We start from the raw sequence: 14,941 nt of genomic DNA on the forward strand, positions 1-14,941 counted from the left end.
CCATACATTAAATCATGAAATCATGTTGTTCAGTTGAATTGACAGAATACTGAGTTTAAAAATGGTAAAAATAATGTGCTGTTCTTTTTTGTAACAAACTGCAACATTTCTGTCCATCGAGTCTTTGATGCACAGTAGAGAAAGCACACACTAGCTAAAGTTTCAGATAGAATGAAATAAATAGAAACAACACAAATCACTAGTAAAATTCACATACTGAGTGCTACTACCGTTAAGCGTCTGAAGAGCACAATACGTATCCTTGACACAGACGTACGGTAAATGGTAAGCTCAATTTTTACTAGCGATTTCCTGCTAAAGTATTTAAACCCCACACGGCCATGGATGGATTTCTTGATCTAACTACACGTTATTTACACAACAACCAATAGCTGGAACTAAATTGAAACTGTTTTTGAAGTCATATTTTTTTAGAGACATACTTTATGTACAGTATGCTGTGCAAATAAAAACTGTACAAACATATCAGTTTCTTTTCTCTCTCTCTTTAAAAAAATGAAACAAACATCAAGCTTAAGCTCTAATATTGCTTTGTAATACACATCCGCTTTTTCCTTCATCAGCTGACATGGTTCTAGTTGTACTGACTGCATGATCTCTGCTCGTGTGATGTGTGGAATGACGTGTCCGTAGACGTAGGTAGACTGCAAGTTTTGGGAATTCCTGGAGGTATTCTTATTGTTGCATGAGGTTTTGAAAAAGTGCTATACATTCAGCCCAGAGACTCCTGCCAGACAGTCAGTGGTCTTACCTGGAGATGTGCCACACTTTTTTTTTTTCTTTTTTTCCCCAATACGACATAACACAGAAGGCGGAGGAGTCCAGCTATCTCCATTTTGTTCCTCAGGAAGATCAAGTTATTTCCCTTTAGAGTTTATAAGTTTAATAAATAAGAGTCCTCAGTAGAAAAGTGCTAGGCTACTAGTGTAGGCAGGTTCCAAGAGTCGCCTCAGACAGGAATGGTGGAATTCATCACCTGTACTCGCATCTCCTGGATACTGTTGAGGATCTTCTTCTGGTGCCCAGCCAGAATGACTCCGACCTGCTTCAGATCTCTGGAAAACACACAGGAACAGAATTACTAATCTTCACGGTTGTGAACACAGCAAATAATATTGTTTATTTCAGAACTGATGACAGAGAATAAGAACAAATAGAATCTATACTCAGCATCCTCTAAATGAACAAGATAATAACATAAATGTCTATATTACCACTATTATAAATAATAAACAGTTGTTCACATACTTATTTTACTTATTTATTGGGATTTTAACGTCATCTTTTACACACTTTGGTTACATTCATGACAGGACAGGTGGTTACTGGTTACACAAGATTTATAAGTTCAAGTTTCAATGTCAAAGGAAACCGAAGCTCCCAGAGGAAACCCACACAGAAATGGGGAGAACATGCAAACAGGAATGGTAGTTACTGGTTACACAAGGTTCATCAGTATGTTATATTGAACACAGTCTTGGACAATTTAGTATCTCCAATTCACCTCACTTGCATGTCTTTGGACTTGGGAGGAAACCCATGTGGACACGAGGAGAACATGCAAACTCCACACAGAAAGTACCCGGACACCCACCTGGGGATCGAACCCAGGACCTTCTTGCTGTGAGGCCACAGTGGACTTATTAATATTTTTATTTTATTATTTTATTAATTCACAGTTTTAAGATTACTTATATTGGGGAATAGTGATACAGTCTGGAAATACCAAATCACTTATAACAGAGCACACTATGGTATTATACACTATGACATGAAATATTGCATTAGTGCAGAATCATTTTTTATTTTATTTTTATTTTTTTATTATCTATCATAATGGTTATTACCCTATCTGAAAGCTACCACTACGTCACTACGTTTAACTGCAGATGCAACAAAAGAACAGAAACAAGACACCAAAACTAATCAAAACAAAGTTTTAACACAATTAATGCTTCTGCATTTTTAATGGAATTACATTGTCAGTTAATGCATGTCAAACAATACCCAACTGGCAGGAAATTACATGGGGGGGGGACGGGGGACGACTTACTCCAAGGTCATCTGAGTGACTACATCCTGTGAAGTGTATCCACTTTCCATGAAAAGCTCGGTGTATCGACCCATTTTTATGGCATCTAACCATTCCCCCACAGAGCTGAACGCACAGAGCTCCGCGCTGCCATGCTCCACTAATAAATTGGACACCCTGTGGGAAAGACAAATGGAGCGTTAAACAAATGAATGCGTAAATCTAACATCTGAGTGCTGCACGGAGGCTGATCGGAGACAGGACTAAGTGGATCTTTTGTGCAGCACAGTGAGTCTAAATATCATAAACAGATAAACACCTACAGTCGGGTGTAATATGGTCAGTTTTATATTTATTGTCTCATGAGCTCTTTTCTTGTGCAACTAGCTCTCGATTCAGAAATGTGTCAGTAACTACAGGTCCACATTAATACAGCAAAGGAGCAGAGCTGCAGAAAGCTTCTACAACATGTATCACCCACAAAACAAATTCCTTTACTCAAAATCAATTTCTTACTAAACGCAACATAATTCCATAACGCAATTATAGATAATAGATTCCAGCATGTAAAAAATACAGAGCGCTTCACAATGCAGAAAATATATTTGATAGCATGTAATCAGCTTAATTGGAAGTCATTTGTATGCTGTCACTTTCACTTAACTCGGCATTAAATCATCAAGTAGCAGAGCTTATTTGTTTCGAGTGTCATTAAATCTTGATTTTCTGTGTCAGCCATGTAACGAGGCCTGTTAACGCTGCATTATCAGCATTTTGCAGTCATGCCACAGCTTTCATCCTCCCGGACTGGGATGATAAAATACCACAATTAGCTCTACTTTCAAACGAGCTGGACTTAAACCTAGAAAACAAATTAACCAGGGATTCAGACGATACAGATGTGAAAAAAGTGAGTAAAATGTGATTAGGTACATTCTTTCTTTTATTCACTGTCTGTTTTACCACCGCTTTATCCTATTCAGGGTCACAGTGGGTCCAGTTAACAGGTGAAAGTTAGGTAACACCTTAGACAGGTCCCCAGTCCATCACAGGGCAAACACACACACACACACACGGGGCAATTTTGTATCTCCAATTCACCTAACTAACATGCTTTTGGACTGTGGGAGGAAACCGGAGCTCCCAGATGAAACCCATGTGGACACGGGGAGAACATGCAAACTCCACACAGAAAGGACCCAGACCACTCCACCTGGGAATCGAACCCAGGACCTTCTTGTTACAGTGCTACCCACCCAGGCACAGTACCGCCCCTCTCCAATTCATTACAAACATATTTAAAATTGACATGGGGAGAACATGCAAACCACACATAAAGGACCCAGACCACTCCACCTGGGAATTGAACCCAGGACCTTCTTGGTACAGTGCTACCAACCGAGCCACAGTGCTTCCCCTCTCCAATTTATTAAAACATATTTGAAACTGGAATGCAGGGCAAGCAGAATCCAATCATATGTCATTTCCCCCACTTCTTTCTGTTTTGTTGCTACAGTCACTAGGTGCACGCCAAATCCCGAATGATTTCCCCTACATAGGGTACAATTTCCTGGACTCTAACTATAAAAGTTTGGTTGAGAAAAGAAGCAGCAATCAGGGAAGCTCTTGTACCTGTTGGAGGAGTTGACGAGGCTCTTCAGGCTGCTTGGGTTACGGATCAGCTTGTCCAGTAGATTTACTATTTCTTCAAACTTGGGTCGACTGTTTCTTTCCTTCTGCCAGCAGTCCATCATCAGATGGTAGAGAGCAGCGGGGCAGTCCATCGGGCCTGGTAGTCTGTAGCCCTCGTCTACAGCTTTTATCACCTAACACACACATTATATACATTAAACTCAATACTCTGATTTTCCATATTTTCATGAACATGTAATATATATATATATATATATATATATATATATATATATATATATACATACTTATTGCAATTGTGTAACATAAATGATATACTTTCAACCACGTGCCGACTGTTTGGGGACGTCTCTGTGCCCCTGTGGACAATAAAAGGTCTATAAAGACATGTTTTGACTAGTTTAGTGTGGAGGAACTCCAGGAGCCTGTACAGAGCCCTGACCCCAACACAATTAAACACCTTTGGAATGAATTGAAATGGTGGATGCATGCCAGGCTTTTTGTCCACCCTCAGTGCCTGACTTCACAAAGGCTCTTTTGACTAAGTTGGCACAAATTTTCAAACGCACACATCAAACTGTGTGGAAAGCCTTCCTGTAAGAGTGAAAGCTGTTCCGGGCACAAAGTGACCAAGTAAATATAAAATCCTGTAGTTTTGAGATGATTTTTAAACAGGTAATAACAACAGACAAACATGTTCTGGCTAAAATAGTGTGGAAGAAAAATTTTAATGTACACTAGAAGTATTATTGATACTTGGAATGTGTAAAAATGCTTAGGGCATGACTGCCAGTAGTAATATTCCAATGTTCCAAGAATACTGCAACAATGGAATGTTACTGAAAAGTGGCGTATGTGACAAGAAGTGCATCAATTGCATTATATTACCTCCAAGACCCAGTTCTAGATGGGTTCCTATGTTCTATGTACTCTTAATCCAGTCTCTGAGGTATTTCATTAAGGGTCTTTCCACCACAGTGGTTAACAATACCAAAAAGTTTCATATTTTCAACTGAATTTATTAGATGCAAATTTAACTGGTAAACCTTTTATTAGCTGCCACAATGTTCTTGTAGCTTTTAATTAGGCTTGTACAGGATTTTTTCATTATCTTCATGTCATGACTTAGCATCTCTATCAGGTTTGGATTCATTGTCTTGTTACATCATCCAGCTACTGTTAAATTTTATGATCCAGCTACCCAGACATTCATCTGATAAAAATGTATTGTTCCCAAAATGACTGTCCAGTTCATAAGAAAGTAAATTAGCCCCAAACCATGAAGCTTCCTCCACCATGCTGCAGTTTTGGTATCAGGTGCAGTACAATTTCAAACATAGTTTCAAACATGTTTTATTTATTCATAGTAGGATCCTTTTACAAGTTCTATTCTCATTCTGTTTTTACAGCAGATTAATACACACAGACTTAAGCAAGGTCTCAACTAGGTAGGAGTGTCTAATAGAGTGGACAGTGAGTGGACACAGTATTTAAAAACTCCAGCAGCGCTGCTGTCTGATCCACTCATACCAGCACAACACACACTAACACACCACCACCATGTCATTGTCACTGCAGTGCTGAGAATGACCCACCACCTAAATAATACCTACTCTGTAGTGGTCCAGTGTGGGTCCTGACCATTAAAGAACAGGGTGAAAGCAGTCTAAAAAAGTATGTGAAGAAACAGATAGACTACAGTCAGTAATTGTAGAACTACAAAGTGCTTCTATATAATAAGTGGAGCTGATAAAATAGACAGTGAGTGTAGAAACAAGGAGGTGGTTTTAATGTTATGGCTGATCAGTGTATATTGTTTTGACTGTAGGATGGTTCAAATGATATCTTTAAATCTTTCATCTTACACTGACATTTTCAGCATTTAGCAGACGCTTTTATCCAAAGCGACTTACAGCACTGTGACAGTACAAGTCTAAACAACTTAGAGTTAAGGACCATGGGCCCAACAGTGGCAACCTGGCAGATGTGGGGCTTGAACCAGTGACCGCCTGATTACTAGTCCAGTACCTTAACCGCTAGGCTACAACTGTTATATATAAGACTAATGTTATGAATAGAATCAAGATCAGACTACATTCTTATGAGTAATTAATGTAACACTGCAAGTGAAATAAATCAACTGGCAAATGTATAAATCACAACCTAGATTTCTGCAATCCCAGTCGCTGTTACTACTGCATTACACCAGAATTAAGGGGCCTACTGGCATGTTCTGGAAGGAAGTACGACTGCTGCCTTGAGGAAAATCCTGACACCTTTGTGTAGCTCAGTACCATGGAGTCAAAGAGAAACCCAACACAAGAGCAGCTCAGAATGCAACCCAAAACAGCAGTGTCTCACAGAGAGAAAGAAGTAAAAGCAAGAGAACGCGAGAGGCAGTCAGAGAGAGAGAGAAACCACGAGTGAAGAGAAGAGGTTGAGAGTGAGAGAGATCAAGTGGAGTGGAGCTGAGCGAGAGAGATCTGAGGCAGCTCTCATGAAGGCATTAAATAAAACATCAAATAACTTTCTCTATCCCAAGCGTGTGAAACAGATTAATGATGGAGGGGAGAAGAGGATCTGAGGTGCGAATGAAGCCATCACTGACAGGCTAGGAGGAGGAAAAAAAAGGTTAGTTCGGCTTGACAAAAACATGACTGGAGATTGAACCTCCTTCAGGGACAGAAAGCAGCAGCCTGTCCTGGTTTTTAATGCTGCTCGCTCACACAAACACCGGCATGATACTGCCAACACTGGCTCATGCCCTGAACATCCAAATAGCATTAGATTCAAGAAAATGAATAATAAAAAGCCTGATGATAAATTAAATAAAAGATAAAGAGACACAATATGAAACTGTTTCCTCACAAAATTATAAATAGCAAGTAGAATAATCGCTGTACTTTCATATAATTAACATATCTTAACATATCGGACAGTGGTAGCCTAGTGGGTAGGGCTTTGGGCTTTCAACTGAAAGGTTGAGAGTTTGAATCCCAGCTCTGCCATGCAGCCACTGTAGGGCCCTTGAGCAAGGCCCTTAACTCTCTTTGCTCCAGGGACGCCGTACGATGGCTGACTCTACGCTCTATATATGACAAATAAAGGCATTTATCCTCATCTTCATCTTTTTGAGGAGAGCAAATTACACTATGTAGACAAAAGTATTGGGACACCACTTCTAATTTTTTAATTCATGTGTTTTAGCCACAACAATTACTAACAGCTGTAATAAATCAGTTATTTAAAGAAAATTATATGCAACAGTTTAGGGAAGACCCTTTCCTCCTCCAGCATTAGTATACCCTGATTTCAGCCCAATTGAACAGCTTTGGAATGAACTGGAACATCAATTAAGAAACTCTACTACACTAAACACTTACTTTATACAAATTAAGACTTTTAGAACAATTATCGGGACACCACTTTTAATTTCTGAATTCACGTTTCGTCCACTACACTTGCAACAGGTGTAATAAATCAATTATATAAAGTAAATTACATGCTTCCAACTTTGAAGCAACAGTTTAGTGAAGACCATTTTCTCTTCCAGTATTAGTATACCCTGATCTCAGCCCCACTGAAAAGCTTTGGAATTAACTGGAACATCAGTTGAGGTTTTTTGACAGTCAAAATCAGATGTGCAAATGCTCTTTTGACTGAAAGGGCAAAAATTCCCACAGAACAGTGACTGTTGATATAGGTGAAAAGATCACATAGGTCACTCTATTTTAATACCATTTGTATTTAAAATGGGATGTTTAACAAGCTCATGGTCAGGTATCCAAATACTTTATACTTTTGGCCATGTAGTGTTTACCTCCAGACTTTTTCTAACCTGGACTGTGAATGAATAATTAATATATGACATATATTAGAAGAACATATAATACAAGTACAGCTATAAGAGTGGTAATACTTTAGTCTCAAATTTTGATTTTTAATGTAGAATGTGGCCTAATTTCACCCGAACAGTTCCTAAATTATAGCTTAGGAACCATTTATTAACAGTGGGTGGAACAAATGTACACACTGAATAAAAAGACTCAACTTTTATTGGATTTTTATAACAACTAAAAATTGCATTAGAAACACTGTTTAAAATTTCTGGCTATGATGAATGGACAATTTGATATTTGAAATGTAATTACCCATTAATATTCACTGCTTTTTATTTTGAAAATGATTACACAGTAGCAAGAAATATGGGGTGTGTTCGAAAACCTAGTGAGCTCTCTACATAGACAGCATTTAACGTCATCCTAGGCGCACTCACGAGAAGTATAAGGCTGTTCGAAATCCTAGATGCCTTAAAATCCTCCCTGATAAGGCACCTTAAAATTTCAACAGTATTTTGAGTGGAGAACAAGGGAGCATCCGATGCTGCCTTAGTGGTGAAAGCAATCCCAGCATTCAGTGCTGCACAACTTTTCTTACAAAAAAATAACAATTATGGATGATGCGGGTGAAAGAACAGTTATTATCAAATGCACATACATTATCATTGATTTTTAATTTGTTTAAACGTGTACAAGTGTATTTATTTGCAAGTTTGGGCTTGTCAGTGACAATTTAATCGTTTTCGGTACACAAAGGGAGATGTTAGCTGACATGCTAGTGTGTTGTGCCACCTCATCCCATTGGTTTAAATGGCATGGTGCTAACTGTGTTAGCTTAGTAAGCGAAAAACTGATGTAATCGCTGTCTATGTAGTCCGTTTGAATAACCTGCCTTATAAGTCAATGACTTATTAGAATCCTCTCTACTTATGTAGGCAGTAAGACAGCAAGGTAGCTCAGTAGGTTTTCAAACACACCTATAGCTTGCAAATCTGTTGGTATAGCCTGGATTACTGAACTTATAACACACAAATAAATTACACACTATATGGCCAAAGCGTGTACATTAAGCTGAACATGTGAAGCATGGTGCAGGGAGCATCATGGTAAGAGGTACATTATAGGGTCAGAACTTGACCTAAAGAGAGCTGTTGATGAAAGAAGTCCTAGAATGGATAAAAATATCCTCACAATTAAGCAAGTTTAATTAACAGAGACATGAAATATTGCTAATGATGTAGGTTGTACTATTGTCTAACCTACAGGTTGTATTATTAGACTGTTGTCTACTTAAACTAGAGTAAGGTAATGTCTACTATGGGAGCACTTTTGTAACTCGCTCTGGATAAGAACGTCTGCTAAATGCTGAAAATGTAAATGTAAATGTACTAGTTATTAAATACAAGCTCTCACATGTGTTTTTCTATCCAGGACTTTAAATGATTACCTGTGTTTAGTAAGACAAACAAACAACGATGTGTTTTAGTAAGACTTGTTTGTTAAACCAAAACTAGTTTCTTTGCTATCAGGTTATACAGAATCTTGGAAAAATATCAGACCACATTTATCCACAAAGGGTTTTTTCTAGCAGCTACAGTATTTTAACACGGCACTAAAATCATTTATTATAATTCAATTTCTAGAACAGCTCAGAGCCAAACTTACATCTTGATTGCTCATCTCCCAGTACGGTCTTTCACCGTATGACATCACCTCCCACATGACAATTCCGTAGCTCCACATGTCGCTGGCTGAGGTGAACTTTCTGTAAGAGATCGCCTCTGGTGCCGTCCACCTGATTGGAATCTTTCCTCCCTGAGTGTCAAAACGTCAGATGGAATTAAATCAGAAACATTCCTTGTCAAAACATATTTATGTTTATGAGCACTTATCACTGCCTGTTTACAGCTGGAGATAGTGTTGAGAGGTTGAGAGTAAACATGGTGACAGGAAGAATGTGGTGCGTGGACGCCTGCCATTCTGGCAGCGCTTCTCGTGACCTCTTAGTCAAGAACATCTCAATCTGCTGCTTCTTTGACAACGTGCACAGAAACACGCTTTTACACACAGCTACGCATACACACTCTCCACAGTGACATGCCAAGGTGGAAATGATGTGAAAGGAAATAATAATTAACCAACACCAATTACAGCAGCTGATGCTGAGCTACTAATTATCTCCCTTTCAAAGCTACATCATTCAACTCTGTGTTTATTAATAACTAATTCAGTCTGGAGATTCGACTCTGCTCCAGACCTGAGCACCACTTAGCAAATGAAAACATACACTAAATATTATTATTACACAGCGGTTTATAGCAATGCGCTGAGACAGTAAGCTTGAGTTCATTTTCATGCTGTATATTCTGATGATTCTAAGTACCAATCTGACACACCAGCAAAAAACAGAGAGTCTATTAAGAGATATGCATAATATACATATTAAATGAGTAAATATTACAAATGACATTATGTCTTAGGTATTTACAATTAAGTAAACAGTGATTTAATTGGTTACTGTACTGTAGTATTTTTACAGACATGGCATTTCACCATTTAGTTTATTCAGTTAATCTTTATTAAAATGACGAACTCCCACCACTAGAGTGCCACTTAATGTTATAGACTAATGAGTGCCATAAATGAAAACGTGTTTACATTTACATTTTCGGCATTTAGCAGACGCTTTCATCCAAAGCGACTTACAGTTGTGACAGTATACAATCTAAGCAATTGAGGGTTAAGGGCCTTGCCTAAGGGCCCAACAGCTGCAACCTGGCAGAGGTGAGGTTTGAACCGGCAACCTTCTGATTACTAGTCCAGTACCTTAACCACTAGGCTACAACGTGTTAGCATACTGGTGTGCATTGGGTTATTTCCTTCAGAAAATACAGTTTTATATATATATTAAAAAAACTCTATTTTTGTTCTGCATTATAGCCTTTAGTCTGAGCAGTCACAAACTTTATGCTCATGCACAAAGACCTAAAGAGAAACAAACTTCAAACATTAAATGTAATATTATGCTTTACCAAGTACAGTAGAACCTCGATTTAACGGACCTCCATTTAATGGATTTAGGATTTAATGAACAAAGGTTGTGTTCGAAATCGCATACTTCCATACTGAACAGTACGTGAGAGTGGTTAGTATGTCCGAATACATAGTATTCACTAAACAGTACGCAAAAAGTACCCGGATGACCTACTACATGGGCATCCATTTTTGAGTATGCAAACACAGCACACTTGGGGTCCGATAATCTATCCCATAATTCAACTGGAGCTGCAAAGGCGTTCGAAGCGAAAGAAGAACAATGGCGGAAAGCGGTGAGTCGACAGAATTAATTTTGTCTGATTTAAAAATTGTTATAACTGAGGTGATAAGACGTCTGCATCACGTGACGTTGGTAAGATGGCGGACGTAGTACGTCCGCTGCTGTGTGCATACTGCACACTTGCGTACTGCCTTGAATTTAGTACATACTTTTTAAGTATGCGATTTCGGACGCAGCCAAAATCTGGAAAACCAAATGTCCAGTCAGATTGTTTAAAATTTCAGTGAGAAGCGTACCAAAACCAGTAGTTCAGTAATTGCTAGCCGGCGCACGTCTCTCTGTTGACATGTTTTGTCGGGAGGCTCACTTTATTCTCACCTTTTTCTCTGTGTTTTATGCTTATTTTTCAAGTTTTAGTGTTCGGTTATGCACAAGGACAGCTTCAGTAGCCACCAGCAGTCCCAGCAAAAAAAAAAAAAGTCCTCCACCACACAAGGTAAATAAAATTTCCCCCCAGTAGTACAGTACACCAATTTTGATATTTATTTACAGGGTTTACATTACATATTTACATATCTATTCATGTTGTTCATGTTCTGTTGATCATATGTTCATGTTTTGCACTTTTGTGGACCTTAGTGCTGTGTTTTCGTATATTTTCACACCCCCTGGAAAAAAACCTTGCTTTTTAGTCCGTTAAATTGAGGTTCCTCTGTACTTTTCTTGATGTCAGTTTGATGGGATTGTGGCAGTGATTCATCTTAGCATTACAGATACTGCAGCAAAAAGGATTTGTCAAAGAAGCTTCATATTAGTACTTTTATGTTATATTGATACTACTTACAAATAGCTATTCGACCCCCAACAAGATGTGAGGTTGCAATGCAAAGTGCTGCTGCCTGGAATTGTGAACTTATATAATCAGGGGCGGTCGCTATAGCATTGTTTGATCTCTCTCAATCAAAACTGCTTATTATGCAACTGTTAATGATTTAGCAGCAAATGCTAAGAATTAATTTTCCTTGTGTGATGGTTTTCTAGCCTGTGCTAGCCTGGGGCCATCCTCGGCCAATGAGAAGTCATGCTACATGCAATAAATAAAATTAAAAAAATAAATGGAAGTGTGGGCTGGAATATGCACCCGATCCAGCGCTGGCACCGAGTCAGTTAAGAACAGAGCGTTATTGAACAGCAGTGTGCTAAAGCTTCTCTGATCTGACACAGATGGATGTGAAGCTCTAGTTAATCGTGAGAAGGTCAGTGGGTTAGCATGCTAATGCAAGCCAGCTCGTACCCGGGTGGTGTAGGCCGCCTCTGGGTCATCCTCCAGCACTCGAGACAGGCCAAAGTCAGACACCTTACACACCAGGTTGCTGTTGACCAAGATGTTGCGGGCGGCCAGGTCGCGATGGACGTAGCCCATGTCCGAGAGGTAGCGCATGCCCGAGGCGATGCCGCGCAGCATGCCAACCAGCTGGATAACTGTAAACTGCCCATCATTCTTCTGCAGGTTGAGAGACGAGAACATTTGACATGTTAGAATGCGGTCACAAAACATGATGCTCAAACGCCAGACAAAACAATGATGATGTTATAATGTTCCAGAATCTAACTATATGATCAAAAGAATATGGACACTACTTCAGATTAATATTATTATTTATTACTAATATTATTAATACTTAGTTGTTGTTGCAGATGTTGCAGCAACTTACAGGTTAAAAAGTTTATTGAATTAATGTATCCATCCATCCTACTACAGACAGAGGGACAGACACACAGACAAACAGACATGTAGATGAATTGAGAGACAAATAATCAGGCAGACAGACAGACAGGCAGCTAGATAGATAGACAGCTAGACAGAGAGTCTGCATTCTCTCCAATGGCTTCCTGTAGCTGCCCGCTTTCAGTTTAAAACGCTAATGCTCGCCTACAAAGCCAAAAATGGACCAGCTTCAGACTACCTTAATAAACTTCTCACACCCCGCTCTGTACCATGCAACCTCCAAGCCACTAGTGTGCTCACCTTGATCCTTCACCCAGAACTCGGGTGAAGACCGGCATCGAGGCTCTTCTCTTTTGTTTTTGCATTTTTTTGCATTTTTTCTCCCAATCTAGTCCTATCCAATTACCCAATTGCATTACGCTTCCTCTCTGCTGATGCTGATCTTCACTTCTAATTGAGGAGAGCAACACTGACACATGCCCCCTCCGACACGTGTGCAATAGCCTACTGCATCTTTTCACCTGCACAAGGCGAGTTCATTTGCGGATCAGCTTTGTGTACGGACAGCCACACCCAGATCAACGCATTATTCCTCGACTCTGTGCAGGTGCCATCAGAGGTCGTAATTGCATCAGTTATGAGAGAGTTCCTATCCGGCTCCCCACCCTGTATGAACAACAGCTGAGTTTCTAACCGACGAGTTCGAAATGTCAGCTCTGTTGTGCTAGCGTGTTTTACCGTTGCGCCATCTGAGCAGCCCATCAAGGCTCTTTTTTGTACTAGCACCTAAGTGATGGAACAAACTTCCTCTGTCTCTCACTGTCTTCAAAAGACGATTAAAAACATGTACTTACTAACATTCTTATTGGTTTCTTTAAAAAAAACCTTTGTTCTAACAGGGTTTTAGCAGATTTGCATTCTTGGACTTTTGTTTACTTTATCTAGAGTAGGAAATGTCTACTATGGAAGCACTTCTGTAAGTCGCTCTGGATAGGAGTGTCTGCTAAATTCCTAAAATGTAAATGTAGAGACAGACAGGTGAAAAAATTAACAGACAGACAGATGGATGGATAATCTTCATGGAAGAATAAAGACGAACCTTTAAAAACGTATCAAGGGATCCGTTCTCCATGTACTCAGTTAAAATCATCACTGGCTTGCCTGAAGGAAGCAGAGACAATAAAACACAATGATTACTTCCACCATCATGACCAAGAAACTCACCTACTTAGATGGTTATAAAAAAGTGAAATATTCATCACCTGCATAAATCTGAACCATAAAATGAAACTTTACACTTTTATTAAACTTTCAAACACGAGTGTTCTGTTAATAGAGCTCCTGTGGTTTGGATTCTTTTTAATTACGATAACCACAGTGAGAACTAATTAAACGTCCCTGTATTACAGATTTGGGGGCAGGTAGTGACTTCCTGTTGTCATCTTTCCACACCCATACTGCTGTGCTGTGATTGGCTCGAACTGGCTTTTTTTCTATCACATTAATCATGTGCCATGATGAATTCTAAAAATGCTGAAAATGTCCTAGTGAATGAAAATGTAACCTTATACAAAAGCTGGATTCCATTCTGCGGTGTCCTTGTATTCTCTATATACTAATCATGTGATATCGGCTAAAGGAACTTTAATTACTTCATTAGAAATGCCCTGCAATGTCATCATGTAAATGACAGAATGTCACGCTGACAGCAATCTTTGACCCGTTCTATGCTTTCTTAAAAATCTAGCAAACTGATGAACTACAGCCATGTATCATACTGTGTATAAGGCAGTGGTCCCCAACCACCAGGTCATTTATTACCAGGCCACACAGAAAGAATAAATAATTCATTTATTGTTTTATTAACAATTACACTCTGCAAGAATCGGATTCTCTTTTAATGACATCTGTCTGTTCCTCTTCACGCATTTGACATGTACCTATTTCAGTCACATGATACCAAAAAAAGCCGACAAGCTAGCTAAAATGAGCAAAAAAAGAAAAGTGGCTCAGTGGGTAGCGCTGTCGCCTCACAGCAAGAAGGTCCTGGGTTCGATCCCCAAGTGGGGCGGTCCGAGTCCTTTCTGTGTGGAGTTTGCATGTTTTCCCCGTGTCTGCGTGGGTTTCCGCCAGGAGCTCCGGTTTCCTCCCACAGTCCAAAAACATGCAGTCAGGTTAATTGGAGACACTGAATTGCCCTATAGGTGAATGGGTGTTTGTGTATGTGTGTGTGTGTGTGTGTGTGTGTGTGTGTGTGTGTGTATGTGTCTGCCCTGCGATGGACTGGCGCCCAGTCCAGGGTGTTACTGTGTGCCTTGCACCCATTGAAAAGCTGGGATAGGCTACAGCACCCCCCCCCCGACCTTGATTGGATAAGTGGTTAAGAAAGT

At 39.5% G+C, this 14,941-nt stretch overlaps 1 protein-coding gene across 2 annotated transcripts in view; it reads right to left on the reverse strand.

Annotated features, from left to right (window-relative positions):
* Positions 1 to 970: 970 nt before the first annotated feature.
* Positions 971 to 14,941, reverse strand: part of LOC134332527 (ephrin type-A receptor 5) — a 72,216-nt gene continuing 58,245 nt past the window's right edge. For both annotated transcript variants that reach the window (XM_063014208.1, XM_063014209.1), the window contains 6 exons: positions 13,651 to 13,712; positions 12,117 to 12,326; positions 9,211 to 9,360; positions 3,686 to 3,879; positions 2,075 to 2,230; positions 971 to 1,076 (listed from right to left, as the gene is read on the reverse strand). In XM_063014208.1, coding sequence (XP_062870278.1) covers positions 971 to 1,076; positions 2,075 to 2,230; positions 3,686 to 3,879; positions 9,211 to 9,360; positions 12,117 to 12,326; positions 13,651 to 13,712 — 878 coding nt within the window. The remainder of the gene's footprint in view (positions 1,077 to 2,074; positions 2,231 to 3,685; positions 3,880 to 9,210; positions 9,361 to 12,116; positions 12,327 to 13,650; positions 13,713 to 14,941) is intronic.

Source organism: Trichomycterus rosablanca, chromosome 18, assembly GCF_030014385.1.
Source record: "Trichomycterus rosablanca isolate fTriRos1 chromosome 18, fTriRos1.hap1, whole genome shotgun sequence".
NCBI lineage: Eukaryota > Metazoa > Chordata > Actinopteri > Siluriformes > Trichomycteridae > Trichomycterus > Trichomycterus rosablanca.